At 40.5% G+C, this 22,185-nt stretch overlaps 1 protein-coding gene across 6 annotated transcripts in view; it reads right to left on the bottom strand.

Annotated features, from left to right (window-relative positions):
- The window catches only part of LOC115068913, an 86,299-nt gene that overhangs the window by 56,163 nt on the left and 7,951 nt on the right, over positions 1–22,185 (bottom strand). For all 6 annotated transcript variants that reach the window (XR_003848251.1, XR_003848249.1, XR_003848250.1 and 3 more), the window contains 2 exons: positions 10,377–10,422; positions 7,968–8,067 (listed from right to left, as the gene is read on the bottom strand). Coding sequence is in view for 3 of the 6 variants with exons in the window: in XM_029560045.1 (XP_029415905.1) it covers positions 7,968–8,067; positions 10,377–10,422 (146 nt within the window). In the remaining 3 variants the exon portion in view is untranslated. The remainder of the gene's footprint in view (positions 1–7,967; positions 8,068–10,376; positions 10,423–22,185) is intronic.

Here is a 22,185-nt window from a genome sequence, read left to right as displayed (position 1 = left end):
AAATATTTATCTAATATATTTTTATATTAGATATTTCTAATAAATAGAATTTCTAATTCTATTTAGAATTAATATTAGAATAAATATTTCTAATTCTAAATTTAAAACAATCATGATCAGATTGAGATATCATCAAATAAATACTTTGACAGAAGCACAATCTGCTTTCAGGTCAGAATTTAAGGGCCTGTGCTTTAGCCATAGAGGGTCAGCAGTTCCTGGTCCATGAGCATTTGGGTGGAAGTAGAAGCAGTCATGGTGATGTTGGAGGGGTGGTGGTAGAGGTGATGGAGGACATGTGCTCAGTCGAGGTTAGAAGAATGGGACCCAAACATCCTCTGTGTCTCCTCTATTACCGATGACAACACCGTAGGGATGAGAAAAGAAAGCAGTGTGGGGCAACATCCCCTTGTCTCCAGGCAAGTAGAAGCTGATGTAGACCACCAAGACTGACCAGAGAAGGGCCTGCAGCCAAAGGCATGAGGAAAGAGAGGCTAGATGTGCTGGATATCTAGAAGACTTGATAGAGGAGCAGTCCACGTGCAGAACAGTTGCTACTGAGGCTGGGCAGTAAGGGCTGCAAAGCACCCAGCACATCAGAGAACTCAATGCTTATTGACCTGGGAATATAAAGTCTTAGTTAGGAGGAAGCTGGCAGGCTAAGGGTTGACTGCATTAACTGGAGAGAAAAGTAGATAAGACACACAAAAAAAGCTTTTGGACCCATAGGTAAGGATTGTTTAATTAGTGTAGAAAATTAGAGAATGCCCAAAGAATGAAAATAGAGAACCAATTTCATCAATTTTTAAGTTAGTTCCAGAAATCAAGTGTATAAGCTTGACAGAAATGATATACGATTTGAATTTATTTTCCAGAAACTAAACAAGTTTACTCATCAGTTGCAAAAGTAATTGATCACTGGGACCCAAAGACTCTCACTCAGTGTGAGACCCAAAGACTCTCAGTGTGTGTTTTAACATGAAATAATATGATTTTATTACATTTTAATATAGATGCTTAGTATAAATACATACACTGCAAATTTACATGTATACAGAGGCCTGCTAATCAGTTTTCTGTCATTATAACAAATGCTGGAAATAATTGACTTATAAAAGTAAGTACTTGGGGGCTGGAGAGATGGCTCAGAGGTTAAGAGCACTGGCTATTCTTTCAGAGGACCCAGGTTCAATTCCCAGCATCCACATGGTGGTTAACAACCGTCCGTAACTCCAGTTCCAGGGGATCACAGTTTGGGTGGTTTCAAGTCATAATGTAATACCAAGTGAGATGCATAGAGGACCGCCACATAGTGATGGTCAAATTAGGAGTTCTTTATTAATAGCCAGTGATCAGAGAGGGGGTTAACGCCCAAAAGAACTCACGACCCAAAGGAGAAGCAGGGCAGGGTTTAAAAACTTTAAATCACAATTACATCATGCCAGGGGCAAGCAATAACCATAGTTACATCAGATCACTATAGTTACACCAGACTAGCGGCAGGTCAATTAATAAAGAGGTTTTCAGTTAACAAAAAGTTTTGATTAGGAAAAAAAAAGTTTCTTACAACTGTAAAAACAATGGCTATGCAGGCATAGCTGGGAGGGAGGATGTGCTATCTGGACATGCTGCCTAACTACTTGCAAGTTTCCCAGTACTGTAGAAACAATGTACTCCCTAAAACCACCCACATGAGATGTTCTACCTGGCTGGCTACAGTAGGACTGGATGAGCCAAAACACAGGGTAAAGCAAAAGTCAGCTAGAGCAACATGGAACAAAAGTTTTTCCATTTCAATAATTGATCAATTCATTATTTTGGGCCTGTGGGCAAAGCTGAGCACATGATAGCAGGAAAGAATGACTAAGAGAAGTAATTTACCTCAAGGCCAGGAAACAAAAGATAGAGTAGGGGACTAGTATCCAAAAATCTCTTTCAAGAGCAAACTCCCAGTGACCTAAAGATTTCCCACTAGACTTGACATCTTAAAGGTACCACCGTCTCCTAACAGCAACACCCTATCAAAGCATTTAACACAAGGGCCTTTGGGAGCATTCAAGATCAAGCAACAGCTATTACTTTATCTTTCCATATACATGTGTACATACACATATATTTGTATGTTTGAACACATATACATGTGTGTGCATGTACATTGCATCATAGTATAGTAGATGCAATGAAGATAAATAAGCTGAAAAATAAAGATCCATGTCAGATACGTAAAGAACCTTAAATATTTGACTTTATACTTAATTTCTCTTATGAATAATGGATTTGAACTTAGAGATCACTCTGTGTGTGTACGTGTGTGCGTGTGTGTGTGCGCGCGCGCACGTGCATATGTTTACAAGTGCATGTGTTGGGGCTGGAGAGATGGCTCCGCGGTTAAGAACACTAGTTGTTCTTGCAGAAGACCTGGGTTTGAATCCCAGCACCCACATGGCAGCTGACAACTGTCCGCAACTCCAGTCCTAGGGGATCTGACAGCCTCTTCTGAGCTCCGCAGGCATTGCACGACAGGGGTGCACTTACTTACATGCAGGCAATACATGCATACACATAAAATAAAAATAAATAAAATTTAAAAAAAACAAGTGCATGTGTTTACAAGTGCATCATTTTTCTGTAATCACTCTCCACCTTATTTGCTTGGTGGTGGGATAAGTTTCTGGTATAAGTCAGAAAACGGCTAGGGAAATTCCGTAAGTGCTATAACACTTTCACTTTATTCTTTGAGACCAGGCCCCTCACTCAACCTGGAGCTCCTTGCTTTGTCTAGACTGACTGGCCAGCAAGCACCAGGGATCCTCCTGTTTCTGTTTCCCCAATGCTGGGATTATAGTCATGTGCTGCCAAGCCCAGTTTTTTTGCATGAATGCTGGAGATCCGAACTCATGTCTTCATGCTTGGACAGCAAGCACTTTACTCCCCTGCCTAGAGACACGTTCTTCCTTTTTCAATGAAGAAGAAAAACTTGATTTTAACAATTTTTGCAATTAGCCACAAGAATATAGTATTTGGCATGACCCTACTGAACACCACCAGTATTACGACTCAGGTCAAAGGCAAAATTTTATCTACAGAAAAATGTCTCCAAATGAAAACTCACTGGCACACTTTTGAGATTGGAAGGGAAATTAAAGAGATTGTTCAACAATAGTTTTCATTCCCACAAAAACAATAATAAAGAAAAGACAACATGAAATCTTGTGGACAGTCTTAAGGAAAGTTTTGAAAGCTATCGAGTTGAAGTAATTGCCTCCCCAGTGTCACCAGATGAAAGTCTGTTAAAGTTGGTCAATGACTCTAAATCCTACAAGCCAGGACAGAATCTTAGATCTCAACTTCACAGCTCTGTTCAGCTCAATACTCAGGGTCTCACTGCTCGTGCTCACTTCCTTTTAAAAATACAAATAAATAAATGTGGTCTATTTAACTAACATCAAATGCCTAGAGTCAGGATTTTCTCATTCTGTGCTTGAAGGATTTTCAACATTTATCCCAGACGGTAACATTGATTAGGTAATATAGAGGACTTTAGAATTGAAACAAAAAGAATTGTAACTTGAATTCTAAAAGTAGTTTACACGGAGATTTATGTGAGAACAACTCAGAGCTTTTTTAGCTACCTGCTAAATATGAGCCCCAAACATGATCTGCTATTAGAAAGGAATTTTGAGTCCCAAGCAGCACTGGAAAGTACAATTATGTATTTGAGGAAAGTGACAACTTTTGCACTGTTTAAATCTCACCTAGTGTTGTTAGAGATGACTCGTTTCATCAAGGTCATTAGCAAACCTGAACATAGTCATATAGAGTGGCAGTCTGATAATAACAACAACCAAGAAGTTAAAGCACAGAGGGTCCTTAAGAAGGGGCATAATCTTTGTGGGCGATGGTTGATAACTCACAATTGTTCAAAGTGCTGAGAATAAGAGTACTGAGTGCTCAGCCCTAAACAAGATATCTATCTCACTCCTTCTAAGGGGGCTCAGGCAACAACAAAGGAGGAGCAGAAATTACCTAAGAGCCAAAGGATGGGGAGGAGTGCCATGAAACTGTCTTCTAGCTATGACATGACCACTGCATTCATGAATTTGCAGCAGCTGTGGTTACCTGCACAAGATGAAGCCTGTCAATATTCAGTCAGGGATGAGGAGGAGCTCACAAAACACCACAGCCCCCAGGAACTATTGGCAAATAATGGCTGCTGGGGGAAGGGGAGTCATTCTCTTCAGTGGTATAGCCACTGTTAAGTTGCCCCTTGCTCCGGTAAGTGACCCCATCTATCCTCACGCCAGCAATCTTAATTAGTCTCATCAGTTCACACACACACACACACACACACACACACACACACACACACACACAAAGTAAAAAAACCATGAAAATAGGAAAGGGACTTGTTGGGAAAAATAAACTGTTCAGCAGGAGTAGGAGGGATAAAAGAAGGTAATGAAGGGTGAAAATGACATACATGTATGTCTGTATACATGTATAAAACTGTCAAAGAATAATAAATAAAAACATTTTTAAATTAAAAAGGGACCTGATCATATCTTCAAATATTTTAAGGGTGATAATAATTAGAACTAATAAAATTGAAGCCAGTTTCCTCATTGGGTACAAATTTCTGTCACTGGAAAGTACTTACATAGTAAGCTCCTGAAATATAACATATTATTTTATACATTATATATAAATGGCAGTAGCTAATGCTCGCAAGCATTTATTATGTCTCAGCACTTTTCAGGTATAATATAATCAACCCTCTTGGCATCTTGTACTCCTATTTTAAAGACACAGGAAGTGATCACAGAGAAGCTAACAATATACTCTATACTGCATTCCCACTCAGTGGAGGAGCTGATATCAGACCCTTCTTGATCTTTACATGTATTCTCAGGATATCTTTTAGGAGAGCTTTATCTTATTTAATTATCACCTTGAAGGTGATACTATGGAGTCTTGGATTGGAGGAATACTACAGCATGAAGGTATCTCATAGATGATTAGTTTAACAAAGATATACTGTGCTAGAGGAAGATACTAGCCCAAAGACATTCCTAAAATTACCCATCTGGTTCGTGAGTCATGATCAGAACTCATGGTTTCAAATTCTCAGCATACTGCTCTTTCCACTGTTTCCTGCTGTTCCTCTTGGGAAACAGTATGATGCACAGTATCACTCACTGTCCAGCTGAAACACCAGATGGACCACTCAATATGGCCAACTCTGTCCTTCCTCAGAGTAAGGCAATGTGTTAGAATACATGGAAGCCTTATAGAATATAATGCATGCTGTTTTCAGTACAGAGGAGGTCAGGGATCAAGAGGTAACCCAGAAGTGTTTCATTGGTATTCCACTAGGCTTCAGTATGTACTGAAAGGGGCTAACAAGATAAAATAAGGAGAGAGATGAGGGATGCTGTTTTGGTTTATATGTAAAATCTCCCCCCTGCCCCCGGTAGGCTCATGTATTTGAACACTTGGTCTCAGACAATGGCACTATTTTGGGAGATTATGGAAACTTTAGAATGTAGGGCCTAGCTGGACAAAGTGGATCACTAGGGGGTGGAAAAAGGAATGAGCCTTGAGGGTTATATCCTGGTCTCATTTCTTGTCCCATCTCTGCTTCTTGTTCCACCAAAATGTGAGGATGTAAGGAGTCCAAGCTGAATGCTTCTGCCACCATGGAGCCACATCCTGCTATACCTTCTCCACTGTGATGGACTGTATCCCTTCAAACTGTGAGCCACAATAACTCCTTCCTCCCTTAAATTATTTTTGTCAGTGTGATGATCAGTATTGACTGTCAGTTTGAAAGAATCTATAATCACCTAGGAGATAAATCTCTGGGCATGTGTGTGAAGGAGTTTCTAGATTAAGGTAGGAAGACCTACCCTGACTGTGGGAAGTACCATTTCATGGGTTAGAGTCTTAGACTGAATAGAAAGGAGTTAAAAAGCTGAGAAGTGGTATTCATCTCTCTCCGCTTCCTGACAGTAGATGCAATGTGAACAAACACCACATCTAGGACAGATGCAATCTAGAAGTAGACAGAAGAATTACCAGATCTCAAAGAAGATAGATAGTTTAGCCAAATCCTAGGATTTGTGACAATATGGTGCTAAGGGCCCAACATCTTCCTGTCACTACCCTAATGTCACTGGTATATTCCTGAGGCAACCTCAAATTTATCCAGAACTGAATGAAGAATCTTATCTATCACATTATCCCCCTACCATTTGTCAAAGTGGACATTGGCCTGCCTGCTCAATGGCCCCTCACCTGATAACAGCAATCTTGTTTAACTTTAGTGAGTTCTTCACGTGGTTTGTAATGGGTTGCTTTATATCCTTTGTCCTAAGCTAGTAAAAATAAAGAACCATATTTCACTGGCCACTGTGGTTATTTTGGAAGAAGTCATTGAGCCAAGTTGGCACCTGATAGCCATCCCCAACCTCAGATCTTTGACTGGACCTTCTGGGGAAGGGATAGACTCTGTTTAAGATTTTCTAAATACACAGTCAAGTTGCTAGAAAGTACCTTTTACTTCACTTGAAAAAAGTCTACCTGAGAATGGAGCCAAGGCTGAATATTGAGAAACTATAGACAGCTGAGCCTGACATCAGTTGCACTCCTGGAAGGCTCAGAGTCAAGGGACTTTAAATATCCTGTTTATTGAAATTAATTGGATTCCTATGAATACTGATAGTTCTACCTTTCTATTATTAAATCCAGAGGGACAGTAATGGATCAGAGATGGATGCCTCCTCAGAACAGCCTTAGCTCCCCACACCTCTGTTAACCCTCCCTAACCCCAGAGGCTCTGTATCCCATTTAATATCCTGACTTGACAAAGTCTTCTGAATCATTCTCCTGCCTCTCCATGCATTGGTAACTAAACTATCTCAAACAGATTAGACTGTTCACTATTTTTCTTTTAATTATGATGCTATGAAAGAGGAATACTTCTAAGATCATCAGCACTAAATAATATGATGTGCGTTTCAATGAAATGATCACAGGATAACTCTGTAGTCCAAAGGCTTTTATGAAGGAAAATCATACAGGCTTAAGATGTTAAGTAAAATAAGTACAATTCTTCGAGATTTTCACATGCAATATTGGGCCAGGACGGGTGTGTACATGAGAAAAACAAACAGATGGAACATCTCTTGCTTGGTGCTAACTTGGGACAGGTTTTGAATGGGGAGGAAGGAACATTGTGACAAATGGAGGGTGGAGACAAGCTGAGGGATGTGCGCAGAGAGCATCTAAACTAGAGACTCTGTCATAGAGGGTCTTTACCAACTCCAAATCTCATAATTCCAAGTTTCCTATTTGTCTCAACACAGCAAAAACATTATGCAAACTAGAGTCAAGATTGATACCAACACACTCAAGGATACTGAGCATAAAATTAACAGCCTCCAGGAAGGAGCTGATGTGCTCCAAGGGAGAAAAAGAACACAGCAGGATGGTTGATTGGCACTAACCACATCATCCCAGAGGTCTCTGCTGGCTGTTCTGACAGCATTGGGGTTTTCTTGTAGCCCCTTGGAATTTGTACAGGGTAAGGTAGGGTGTGCTGTATTTTATTTCCTTAATTAAAACAAATTCTGACCTTGAAAGAACACAGGGTACACCCTCTGTGGCTTAGACATAATGAACTTGGAGGTTTGGGGAGCTTTTCCATAGCTCAGATGTTCTGAGTCCTACTTCCCTGAGTTGGAAGGTTCTGGGAAAGTGAGTAGTGCCCATAGTTTGCATGTAGTGTATAAGAAACTTTTGTTTGTCTTCAATCTGAGCAGCAGCTGGAATCGCTGTCTCCTCTTTCCCATTGAAACTACTTGGGCATAAAACTACATGCATAAAAATGACCTTGTGCAACCTTGTGTGGTAAAATAAAACAAAAATGCTGTGTAACTGGGGATGTGGCTTGGTTGTACAGTACTTACCTTGCATACACAAAGCCCTGGGTTCAACCCTGGTAAAGTCATCCCATCTGTATCCAAAAGAAGTAATCCAAACCACATCCAGACTCCCCAGGCCATTTGTCTGCACAATGATAAAGCATCTGGTCAACCCTGAAAGTCTTCTTGATTCTAGAATACATTCACTTACTACATGTACCCAACAAATCTCAATCAAGTATCCAATTAAATGTATGAAATATTTCATTTAACTGAATTCTTCAGTTTATATATGAACTTTTCAGTTTATCAGTTTCACCCCTTTTATTTATATTTTTCTTTCGTCCTAACAGCTATACATAATTTAAACTTGATTGACTAAGTATGATTGTGCTGTCCAGATTTTCTCATGAAAAGTTTTCTCTGATGATATCAACAATGGGATAGATTAAATGGGTGGGGAAGAAAGAAGGGATCGGAAAATACAGTTCATGGATAGTCTAGAAGATCAGTATAATACAGAGAAAAAGAGTTCATTTTCCTTTTAAATTTATTTTATTTACTTTTATTTTATATGTAGGAGTGTTTTGCCTGCCAAGTGTACCCATGTTGAACAATGCCCAAGGAGGCCAGAGAGGGTGTCAGATCCCCTAAAACTAGAGTTTCAGACAGTTGTTAGCCCCCATATGAGTGCTAGGAACCAAACCCAAGTCCTCTACTAGAGCAGCCAGTGCTTTTAACTGATGCATCAACTTTCTAGTCCCAAGTCTATTTTCTTATTTCATACCATAAAGAGAAAAATAAATAACTATTAAATATGAAATTATTTGATGTGGCATGATGAAGAGACTTTCAAGTATCTAAGTATAGACTTTTAAATAACAGATTGACAAGATATCATTTAAAATGTTAATGTATGAGGTGAAATATGTTGAAAGTACATTATATATGTAAATGAAAATGACCTTATATAATCCTTTATAACAATAAAATAAGAAATGCTATGTAGCTGAGGGTGTGGCTTGGTGGTAGAGTTCTTGTCTAGCATGCACACAGCCCTAGGTTCAATTCTCAAAAAGGAAAAATACATAAATAAATTACTATAAAATAAAATGTTAACATCTATAAACTAAATTATACACAAAATTAAAAAAGGTTTTAAGTCATAACCTTGGGAAAATAACTTATTTTAAAAGGTACAAAGGATTGAGGGGACGGCTCAGTGAAAGATGTCCTTGTCATAAAAGTATGAGGAGCTCAGTTCAATCTCCAAAACCCACGTGAAAAAGCCAGATGTGGTAGCACAATCCCAGGGCTGAGGAAGCAGACAGGCAGACCCTGGGGGCTTGTTAGCCACCTAGCCTGATCTACTCAGCAAGCCCCAGGCTAGTGAGAGATACTGTTTCAGATAATAAGGTGGGATGCTCCTGAGTAACAACATCCAAGTCTGACATCTAGCCTACATGTGCATGTGTGCACGTACACATATACCCTGCCACAAATTATGTACTAACTCACAAATTACAAATATGGGACAAGAACACATAAACAAATTTAAATGTAAAGAACTCCTCTAAGTCACTAAGACAAAAATCATTGAAGAAAATCAGATGAAAGATGTACTGTCAACTCATGAGATTAAATGAAAGTTGCCAATAAACACATAGAATAAGTTCAATGTCACTTCTAATTACAAAGCAGCAAGTTGCACTCACAATGAGATGCTCTGTATATATATAAGCAGGTCCTATTATACCTGGTTGTGAAAGAAAACAGTATAGATTTATGGGATATTCATTTGAAAAATGTTTTAAATGGATTTTAAATACAAATGCACTTTATCCAGCCAAGCTATGTGTGATGGAACATACTACTAGTAAGGGAGGTCCCTGGCCAGGGGTGAGGTTGAGCAGAGTCACAAAGCCTGCTGGCAATCCAAGTGCTGCACCTCATACCCTGCAAAATTGTTGGCCTGTAACATTAGCATTTGTGAACCCAGGGGGCCGTGACTGGTGTTTTTGCAGCTGGAGGTCAGAAAGACTCTGGGATTAGACTGATTGAAATTTGGCTTGTGGGAACAGGGAGGAGCCCTAGAGACCTCATGATCTGACCTTCTCCTTTGATAGATGATCAGGGGGTGGGGTGTGAGGAATGACCTATTCAATGACCTAACCCAATCAGAACAGAGTTAGGGTTTCAGGTCTTACTTCCTACCCCAGGCTCCTGCCATTTTTCAACCCCATATGTTCCATTCCAGCTAGTCAACCTTCTAAATGACGTGGTTTGTGGTCCATCATCTGGCTTTCATTAATAACCAGCTAGTCTGGTGCTTTGTAAGGTTCTGTCATAATGTCTACGGCTTTTGTGGTACCAGTCACTTCGGGGGCAACATATCATGAAGAATGCTGACCAGTAAGGGCCTGGGCGTAGGTACCCCTGCAGAAGACTACATACCTGAACAGGTTTCTTCCTGCGAGCACTCCAAGAGTCACTTTTTCATCTGCGGGAAATAAAAGTTCATGGTAACTGTTTTGACTATTTCTTAAAGCCCCTTTTAATGTATTTTCTGAAAGTCCTGATATTTTCTTGTTATTTTTTAGATAAAAATTTTTATTCTTTCTTTGAGAATTTCATACAGTGTGTTTTGATCATATTTATTCTGCTTCTCCCAGCTCCTCCCAGATCTACCCACCCTTTCCTCCTTGCCCAGTATGTGTCCTCATTTTTTTTTTAAGCTCATCAAGTCCAATTTGTGAGCTACATACTCTTGGGTGTAGGGCCATCCACTGGAGTGTAGTCAACCTATCAGGGGCCACACCCTTAAAGAAAAAGGACTCCGCCTTCCAACAGCTATCAGCTAGCGGTAGGACTTCACATCCACCTACGCCCTCCATGATGGGATTTTGTCTGGCATGTCCTGTGTATGCTTTCACAACCACTGTGAGTTGGCATAGGCAACCTCCCTGTTGCATCTGGAAAATACTGTTTCATTGTAGTCATTAACCACCTCTGGCTCTTACATTCTTTCTGCCTTTTCTTCTGAGCTGATCGCTGAGACAGGAGGGTCGCTTAAGCCCTATCTGAGTGTGCTGGATAGCTTTAGCTCTTAACTTGACACACCTGGGTTGAGGGAGCCTCAATTAGGGAATTGCCTCCTTTGGACTGACCTGTGGTCATGTCTGTGGGATTTTTTCTTGATTGTTGAGTGATGTGAGAGGGCCCAGCCCACTGTGGGTGGTGCCCCCCTGGGCAGGTTGTATAAGAAAGCGGGCTGAACACAGGCCAGGAGAGCAAGACAGTAAGAAACATTCCTCCGTGGCCCATGCTCCATCCCCAGCCTCCAGGTTCCTGCCCTGAGTTCTGACCTTGAACTCCCTCGGTGATGAACTGTGACCTGGAAGATATGAGCCAAATAAATCCTTTCCTCCCCAAGTTGGTATTGGTCAGAGTATTTTGTCACAGCAATGGAGAAACAAACTAGAGCACTGAGCAACAGAAAGGGGCTATTTCAAAGTCACAAAGCCATGTAAACCACATATGCAGATGCATAGAACAGGAAGACTTGCAAAAAGAATTCCCAGGTCCCAATACAATTCCTGTGCAAGTGTAGCTTTGGAAGGAAACTAAGAATAAAGCTGGAGGTTGATTTCTGCAGCAGACCTGCTATAGAAATGGATGATATATCCAGAGAGGTCATGAAGCAGGGGAATGATACAGCTCAGACCAGCTTTGCTCAACAGAAGCCTAATGTGAACCACCTTCCCAGTTTTCTGTGCTCTAGTAGCCACATCGAAAGTAAGAGAAACAACTGAAGTCAATTTTAATAATACATTTTATTTCATCTAGAAGATATGAAATATTATTGTTTCAGCATGTAACTAATATTTTAAATTAATGAAATATTTTATATTCTCCTTTTCTTACTAATCCTGAAATTCTGGTGTATATTTCTTAAGAGCCCAACTGGGTTCAAATGCTGCAGTCCTTAGAAAGACTTGATTTATATTTAGAGCTCATAGAACTTATACTTGAAACATGATCAAGTTATTTCAAACACATTTAAAAGGTCTCCAAAACTTGAAGTGTATGTCAGTTTTTAAATTAAATTAAAAATTTAAAAATTCAATTCTCAGTTACATGGATCACATTTCTAATGCCCAATAACTACATGTGGCTACCATATTGGACAGCATTGGTCAGATTCCTGTAATGACTCTGAGTCATTTGTCCACCCATCTAAACCCTTCAGAGAATATTTGGCTTTTCAGGAAAAAACACTAGATTAATTTACTGTAGACTAAGTCAACACAAAAAGATAGGCCTCACCTCAAAACAAAGAGATAGTTTATTCTGGAGCCAAATATTAGTGTCCATGGCCCAGGAACATAGACTCAGGTTTTCAAATACTGTGTTCTACCATGGAAGTGGTTACATGAATTTTTATTAGTTACAGAACAAAGGAAACCATAAATCAAAGTGTACCACACACTAGTGAAGGTCACAGGCAGGCAGGTTACAACAAAGCAGGAAAAACTGATATAAACTGTAGATGGTAACTGATAACGTTCTTAGCTTTTGGATTTGTGAAAGCTCATGGTCTACTAAGAGCATACTGCAAGGTTTGATAGTCTCAAGGATGTTAGGTCAGACACAGGTGTGGGCAATGGATAGCTTTCAAAGGGAATAAAATAGTCCAAGATTATTTGACTCTGCTTGGAACATTTTAACTCTCCATAATCTTGAAGACAGCCTTATAAAATCTTTAACACAGGTGCAGCTTTTCTATTTATTCTCTCTCTCTCTCTCTCTCTCTCTCTCTCTCTCTCTCTCTCTCCCTCCCTCTCTCTCCCTCTTCCACCCCCTTCTAGGAACTTCAATTTAGAGCAAGAAAAAAGTCAACAAATAAGTTAAAAAGAGTTTCCTTAGGGATGGCCAGCAGGCTACTGGGAAGGTCACAGAAAGAACAAGGAGAGCATCGGGTGGGACCATTGACTAAGCCTCCCTGCAGAGATACAGGAGGAAGAATAAAATGACCAGATCAAGGCTAGCATGGCAATAATTTGAGATGCTTGTTAATTGTGTTAGTGTTGGAGGAAGAATGAGAAAGGGTTTAAAGCTCATCTTTGCACCTATGTAGGATTTCCATAAATTGTTTGACAAAAGAGGCAATTATATAATATGAAACAGTATTCATTAGAACATGAGAAAAGGTGAGTGAGACAGGCAGCTTTGTAAAAACTAGGACAATTAAACGTGAAGAGTCAGCCTTAGTCATAGACATGCTGGAGACCAGCCCTGTGGCCCCAGGAGGCCATTTCTCCTTTTGTTTTCAATAGCCTCATCCTTGTCCAGACTGTCCCCCATTTACTATGGTTCAACTTAATGACTTTTCAGTTTCATAATAATATGAAAGTAGATCCATGAAACCACAAGTTACTCAACATTGTATTAAATAGGCTTCCTGTTAGATGATCTTGCCGAACTGTAGCATGTCCAAGGTAGTCTAGGCTAACCCATGATGGTTCATAAATGAATTTTATATTCATCATGTTCTCAATTTACAATATATTGATCAGAGTAATCCCATTGTAAATTGAGGAACATCTCTATAATATCACCATAAATATGGTAAAATATCTACATATAATATTTCATTCTTTAGCATAACACTTTTTAGAATCATGGAAATTTAGAGAGTGCTGTGGTTTAGATATTAAATATATCCTCTGAAAACTCATGTGCTGAAGTCTTTACTCCCATTGCAATGTTTGACAGGTGTTGGGGGTACTCTAGGGAAATAGTTAGATCATGAGCTCTGATCTAATCAATGGATTAATCCATTGATGAAGTCTTAATTTTAAAATTACATTTATTCATTTATTTGGGGCACATGTATATGAATGGGTATGTGCATGTCACGGTGCACATGTGGAGGTCAGAGAAAAACTTGCAGGAGTCTGTTCTCTTCTTCCAACATCTGGTTTCCAAGGACCAAACTCAAGCACATGCCTTTACTCACTGAGCCATCTTGTTGGCCCAATGGATTATTCTTCATTGATGGCATTGTTGGAAGGTGGTACAGACTAGGAAGTAGGGCTTGGTTGGAAGAAGTGGTCACTGAGGCTACATATTCTCTCTCTCTCTCTCTCTCTCTCTCTCTCTCCATGTTTGTGCAGATCCCTCCCTCCCCCCCACTCCCTCCATCCCTCCCCTAGTTGCCATGAGGCAAATGGTTTTATGGTATCAATGCTCCCTGCTATGATACTCTGTCACCAGAGCCTAATGCCTTTGAAACTGTGAGACAAAATAAATCTCTATTTCCTTAAGTTATTTTCATCACACATTCTGTCATAGTAGCAATAAAACAGACTCACAGAGAGACGCTTATTTTACTTATCAAATCCTGATACAATAGTCAAGATGAAAAAGTACTACTGTAGGTATGCTGTAAATCTTAGCTGGGTTGTTCATCTTCATAATAAGCCTATTAGGTAGATAATATTATCATTCTCATTTTACAGATGAAGAAGCAAAAGCAGAGAGAGATTTAGAAACTTACCCAAGTTCTCTTACTAATTGGAAGAGCCAGAATTCAAGTGCAGTATGGCTCCAGGGTCCTGCTAGGGTAGGTGCAATGTACCATGCTCCTGGGTACAGGTTTCTTAGGAGGTACATACTCTGCTGAGGCTTCAGGGATTGCACAGTTTGGAGACCACTACTAAGGGCCTGGTGCTCACAGCACAGAAGAATCATCTTAAGGTGTTTCTGTAAGCAGAGTTCAAGGGACAAGATACTGCATTTTACAAAGTGGTCTCAATGGACCACCTGTAGAGGCTCAAATTCTTGGATGCGGCCTAGACCTATTGAGTCATACTCTCTAGGGAGGCTTAGTCTGTTCATTAAAATGGGTTACCAGAACTTTAGTGTTTACTTGAATGTGATAACCACTGGTCTGGGATCCAGGAAGAGAGACTTCACCTGAATTAAGATAAGAATAAACTCAATACATTTGTTTCTCCCAGAAAAGCACCTTTGGGAAGCAGATGAGCCTTGAACTTGACTTATGACAATCAAGTACAAAGTCAAAATGGGCAGGCCGGGAAGATGGCACTGTCCCTGGTGGGCCCTGGGCCAAACACAAGATGTCTGCTCTTTCATCCTGACATTTACATGGGGGCACCTGATGTTAAGACTGTGCTCTCGGACTGCCATTTTCTCCTGTGAAAGGTGTCTCCTTGCTTTTCCCTGCGTATACAGCTTGTGGCCCTTCAATCTGTGCTGTGTGTTAGGGAGCTCAGATACACATGACACAGTCTGAGAAGGATTTTGCTTTCTGTTGCTCAGGTTATGAACCAACACTCCATTGTTCCCCTGGCCATTCACGGGTGTCGTGGACACCCTAATCCTGACCTAGTCCCTGTAAGTGTGTGGAGGTGATAATCCAGGGACCTCTGTCCTAGCAGCCCAGTGGCCATAATTCTACAACGCCAGCTTCACTTCTGCCCCAGAAGAAATTTTTTGCCACTAGCATCACTTCTCTTCTCAGTCTTAGTAATAATTGCTGTGGAACAAGGACTGTGGGAAAGTCTAGAAGTGCACATTGCCTCTTCTACCACCATCTGAGGATGCTAAGGTATGCACACCATTCAGAAGCTCTCTCTCTGAGGTGCTCTTTTGTCTCCAATGCCTCTTCCTGGGACAGTGAAGCAGATCTGGGGAAACCCACAACCAACTCCCAAAGGGTCTACAGTGTGGTCTGCATCACAGGAGAGCCCAGCCTACTAGAAGATGACAAACAGAGAAGCAGCAAGGAGCTGGAAGCTGCTTTCTCACACAGCTCTGGGGACTCTGCACAGACTCCCCGGCCTTCAGAGAGCAAAGCTGAGGAATCCTTTCCCCAAAGCAGAATAAGTTCAAATACACAAAAACTCAATGATTCCACTTATATGACGTATTTTTAAAAGTCAAATTTATACAAGTAGCAGGTAGAGCTGTGGTTGTCAGGAGCTGACAGGATTAAGAAACAGAGAGTTATTTGTCAATAGGTAGAGTTTTAGTTCTACAATATGGAGAAGTTCTTGAGCTCTGGTGCCTAGCAATATGAATATAGTTAATATAACTAAACTGGACACTGAAAATAGGTAAGATGGTAAATCATATGGTTCCAACACAATGGTAAAACCAATACATATTTAAATTCTAGAAAAGTAGACTAATAAGAGGGGTACAGTGGGAGGCAGTTGGACTTGACTGGACACTGAGTTATTTGACATGCTGGATGAGATAATATTGCTATTGTTCTTGGTAACTCCTTTTTTATTTTGTTACATATTTTCTTTCTAATAGAAAGAGAATTATTTTTAAAAAAGGAAAAGGGTTGCACATCTGAATCTTTGAAGGGAACAAGTTAGAGGAATAAAGAGTAAAAATATAAATGAAAGAAAAGAAAGGGCATTTAAAAATATGCTCAATCAAGGGTATCAGAGGGCTTATAAATTTGACTTTTAAAATATGTGATATAAGTGGGATCATAGAGGTTTTGTGTATTTGAACTTATTCTGCTTTGGGGAAGGGATTCCTCCGCTTTGTTCTCTGAAGGCCAGGGAATCTGTGCAATGTCCCCAGAGCTGTGTGAGAACACAGTTTCCAACTCTGTTGCTTCTCTGTTTGTCATCTTCTAGTAGGCTAGGCTCTCCTGTGATGCAGACCACACTGTAGACCCTTTGGGAGTTGGTTGTGGGTTTCCCCAGATCTGCTTCACTGTTTCAGGAAGATGGATTGGAGACACAAGAGCACCTTGGAGAGAGAATTTCTGTTCTTTTAAGACCCTGGGAAAAGAAGAGGAAAAAAGATATCATTTGGGGGACCTTTAGGTCCCTAGCTAGGGGTTAGGAACTGTATAAATCTGTGCTCTGGGAAATCTGCCCTCAGAACAGCAAAGAAAAGCTAGTGCCTGGTATACAGAATCAACCAGTGCTCTGGAAGTCAAAAATCAATTGTCAGTCTGTCAATCCAAATTACTTATTCCAGTAGAGGTGGGTTTAGAACTTAGTTGCCAGGGTGTTCTACAAACACTGAATCTATTTGCATCTGGGTACACCTCATCATAGATTTGTATTATCTCCCATGTTACCTCCACTCTTGGCATCCGACTGTAGCCCACAACTCCTCTAGGTGAGTTGGCTACATAGTTGGACTGTCTCTGTCTGCCTGCAGTCCTTACGTCTAGAACCCAATCATCATACCTGGTGCCCTAAGATTTCTGCCTGATCCAGAAAAAGAGTTTGTTGATGAACATCTTCCCGAGGAGAGACCCATATTTGTTATCACATTATGATAATATCTGTCAGTGAATATATATTATATGGATTATGTACCCTTAAACAGAAGAAACATTTTCTTTTTTATTACATTCACTTATTCATTCTGTGTATGCTGTTTATATGTAAGGGTACATGCATGCCATGGTATATCTGTGGGGGTCAGAGGACAACTTCCGAAGTCAGTTGTCTCTTTCCACCATGTGGATTCCAGAGATCAAACTCAGGTTGTCAGCCTTTGTGACAAAAGCCTTTACCCACTGATTCATCTAGCTGACTGACCCCTTGAATAAACGTTTTAAGTTGGTAATTGGAACATAATAATCATGTACATATATGGGGTACACTGTAATATATATAATATATATAATGTGTATGATCAAATTAAGTAATTTTCATGTCATTGTCTCAAACATATAACATTTATTTATATTGAAAACATACAAATTTTACTCACTTGAAATATATAATGTGATGTGGTCAAGCATAGTTATACTGTGCTAGAGAACATAAGGCTTATTCCTCCTCTTCAACTGTACCGTTCTCTTCACCTCCAGCCCCAGACTTCCCAGCCTTTGGTAATATCTGTTTCAGTCTTTGCTTCTACAAGATTCACTATTTTAGCTTCTACCAGTAAGTGTGGACACAGTATTTACCCTTCTATCCCTGACTTACTCCACCCAATACAATGTCTTGCAGCTCATTTATGTTGCTTCAAATAAGAGAAAACCATTCTATTTTAAGGCTGTATGATGTCCCATTGTGTGTACATACCACATTTCCTTATTTATTCATCCACTTTTGAATGCTTATGTAGAGCCCATATTTTGATTATTATGAATTGTGCTATAATAAATATATGAGAATGGGTATTCTTTTGACATACTAAGAAAATGAACACTTATTAGTTGAAATTCAAAATAAGACACTAAGGTAGAAAACCCTGAGATTCTTAAATGAGAATATGAAAGACTAAAGATGAAAAAGAGGGTCCTTTACCCAGGCAAATCTGGCTGCCATCAGGAAGCTGGAGTCTGGATTAAATGCCCTGCACAGGCCCTTTCCTGTCCTGAGATTTCAGCTCTCTGATTAATAGTCCAGAAGTACTAGGGAGGGACAACTGGGAAGTGTTCATGAAGAAGGTTGGTAGAGAAGGCGAAAAGGAAACACAGCCATAAAACATTTCCTGATCCCACAAGAAGCGTGTGGGCTGGGGTGTGGCTAGAAGGAGAGAACCTGTCATCCAAGCACTGGGGAAAGGTTCAAGGTCACTTCTGCATTCCTCCAAACAACCTTTTCTGGCTCTTGTTGGCACATGGCAGATGTGGGCCTTTGGGTTTTGGCAAAGACAAGAAAATCAGGAATTCAGCATAAAAGCTTTCCAGCTTCTGAGGGAGAATGAAGATGAAGGCTGAGTTTTTCAGGAGGGTGGTCAAAGGTAAGGCTGATGGGGAAAAGGGAAAGGACACCAGGGGGAGCTGCCTGCGAGACACAGGAGGTCACTACGGCTCAGGAGATGTGGCCTGGATCATGTCAGAGTGTAAACTGAGCCATACGGGATGAACAGGCCATTCACATTGCCCTTCATCAACCTGAGCTGAGATCTAGAACGTTGACAGGGCACAGGGAGACCCACGTTGTTCAGCCTTGGACAATAACCTTGCAGGTTCAAAGGGATTGGAAGCCTCAGGGGAAAGCAATCTCACTGTCCTACCCTTGACTCTGAGCAGTCTGAACAAGCTCAAAACTACTCCAAATCATTCAGATACACTGTCCAGGAGAAGGCACTGTGGCAGTGTTGCTCAAACAACACCTTGATCTTTTCTTGTTCTTTGTTTCCATTTTAATGCAGAGTCCTGGTCTTCAAAACAGGCCACAGGAAGGCTGCTGGAGCAAGCAAAGTGTTGACAGGCAGAGCAAGTCTTCTTTCTCCTTCACAAGCACATATTTACATGGTCTAGGAACCAGCAAAACTCAGGGCCACTCTGGACATACTTTGAAACCACTGAGGTAGGGCAAGTTCCACAAAGCAACATTAGACAAGGCTGAATTTCACTGTTTAACATACAACCTCTTCATTCCTTAGTCTCCAGCACAGCAGAGAATGCCAACCCATAGGATTCTGCTCAAAATTAAATAATATATAAGCTATGTGTATATTATTATAATATATATTTTATATATCTTAAGATATATATATATATATATATCTTGTATTTTGTGAGTCTAGACGATATTAGGACAGTGGTTGGAGTCCTCCCTTATATAAATAATTCTATTATCAGTCAAGCCCTGGGAACCCTGCCTCCTGGTGACTTGTATTCAATGAATGCACTTATTCATTGAATCGGTGTAGAAACCATTTATCCTGAATGTCTGTGTGCATGTGCTGTGAGTTTTAAAGCTCAATCCCAGAATACTTTAATCCCTGGTATACAAACCAGTCAAAAACTCAGAGAAATAAATCAGCTCCCAGACTGATCTACACATTCAATGCAAGCCCAACAAAACTCCAAGTGAACTTTTCTGGAGAAACTGACAAATTGATTCTAAATATTATAGGCAAGCACAAAAAGCCTGGAGTATCCAAAACAATTTAACAACAGCAACAGACAAGAGAACTTAGACCCCCTGATTTCAAGTTTTCTCATGGAGCTACAGCAATGAAGAGAATGAAATATTCGTACAAAGATTAAAAAAAAAATCAATAGATTGAATATTGGCTCCAAAAACAAATCCCACATTTATGGTCAGTGATTTCCAACAAAATTGTAAAGATAATGTGTACATAAAAAAGACCATTTACTGGAGTTGGAGAGAGGGAACAACAGTTAAGAGTATTTACTGCTCTTGCAGAGAACCCAAGCCCAGGCCCAGCACCCATGTCAGGTGGCTCACAACTGCCTATAATTCCAACTTCACAGGGATCTGACATCCTCTTCTGGCCTCCAGGGGCAACTGAACTCACATGCATACACACACACACACACACACACACACACACACACACACACACTTTAAAATTTAAAAATCTTTTTTAAAAGGAAAGACCATCTATGAATTTGTTCTGAAATGGAGTTCTGATGAAATGCAATAAGTCAAAAGCCTTCTTTATGTCACTCAGCTGAGACTTATAATCTACTTGAACTTTAGTTTTGCTTTCTTTGTAATAAAGACAGACAGCCATGGTTAGGATATATTGAGGATTCGATGGTGTTCTTCAAAAACTGCACCCCAAACTGAACTATCCAACAAGCTAATGATGCTTGTACTTGACTTTATCCATGTTCCCATCATCTTCCAGATGTGTGTTTTGAACTGATCGTCTCATCAATAACTTGGAACTGAGCTGATTCTTCCACACCTATTCGCCATTCCACAGAGACTGCAACAACATACCATATGTATTACAAGATGTCTGGCCCACACTTAAAGCCTTGGCTGTGGTCATGGAACAGAACAAAGCTGAATGACCACACACAGGGTCTGAGGCTCTGACCATGTCCCTCCTGCCCTGTCTGAAATCCAGCTGAACTAAATGAAAGCTTCCTTTCTCCCTGTGCAGGTCAAATATGCTCCAAAGAAAGGTTCTCTCCACTTCCTCCCAGGCTGCTGCAGTGGAAAAAAATGCCTCACTTTTTAAGTAGCCCCTTGCTTAGAAAGGGCAGCCAAATGAACCAGTCTACGGTGTTGTTAAAGATTACACTGTGCTTCAGAACATCAGAAAACTCTGTCAAACACCAGGGTTAAGTAGAAGCCAAGTGAACCAGGAGAAAAAATGATTCTAACTATTGAGTTAGGTCACTTGTCTGGTGTTTTCTGGTACCTCACTATCTGAATCCTGGATCTTTCAAGCTTTTTCTTGAAGAAATGATACATAATGTCTGAACATTTTCCAATGTTATTGCTCACTGCTCTTCATCACATATCTGGCTGGCCATCCTCTGTCTAGGGGTCTTGGTTTCTTTTCCTGTTGTGGTGCTAAAATACCCAGACAGAAACAACTTAAGTGAGAAATGGTTTATCTGGCTCAGGGCTATAGGTGACAGTTCACCGTGGCAGGGAAGTAAGGCAGCAGGAGCTTGAAGCAGCTGATTGCATCATGTCTGCAGTCAGGAACAATGACTGCAAGCCTGCTGCTCGGGGCCCTTCCTCCATTTGTACAGTCTACAATCCCAGTCAGAGAATGGTGCTACCCACAGTGGGCAGTCCTTCTCACCTCAACGAACACCATCAAGATAATCCCCAACAGGCATGCCCAGAGGCCTGTCTCCCAAGTAAAGGCCTGGCTCCCAGATTATCCTAGATGCTGTCAAATTGGCAATTAGCACTAACCATACTAGGGAGAGCCCTCTAGATGTTCATACAGTCATGATAAAGGAGATGGGCTGAGACAGTCTACCTAGGTTCAGATCCAGGTAAACCCAGGCCACTCATTTATCTTGTTTCTTCCTCCATAGTAGCACCTGTCTCCCAAGATGATTGTGAAGAATAAATAAGATCATCAGAGGAAACCTGCTGGACAACCCTCAATTGTTAGTAGTTTCCTTACTCTCATTATCACTGTTACTACTGTTACTACCATAATAAACTAGCCCACTCCAGAATGCAGTTGTCAGTGTAACCCCAAGGAGAGGCTCCTGATATGGGGCCAGAGTAGCCTGTATCCACAGCAAAATGGAAGCACTTAAGAACTTTGAATGCCATTAAGGCCAGGGGTTTCTGACCTGGAAATGCATCTACATGTTACATTTTCATAAAGGAGATGCGGTAAGGAAAGTTACTAATTTCCAGAATGCTTACATGATGATACTTACAGCTGGGCAATGAGAGTATGTTGGTAGGATTGTGGGAAACCAGGAAATAGAGGGCAAGGCAGTGAGAAGCCCTCAGAACTGAGACAGACAGGAAGTGTTAGGTGAGGAGAGCTGAGGTTCTGAACT

This window comes from Nannospalax galili, unplaced genomic scaffold (genome assembly GCF_000622305.1).
Source record: "Nannospalax galili isolate Female #2095 unplaced genomic scaffold, S.galili_v1.0 scaffold127, whole genome shotgun sequence".
Taxonomy (NCBI): domain Eukaryota; kingdom Metazoa; phylum Chordata; class Mammalia; order Rodentia; family Spalacidae; genus Nannospalax; species Nannospalax galili.
Note: the sequence above shows the minus strand (reverse complement) of the source record. Positions and strands in the feature narration are given on the sequence as shown.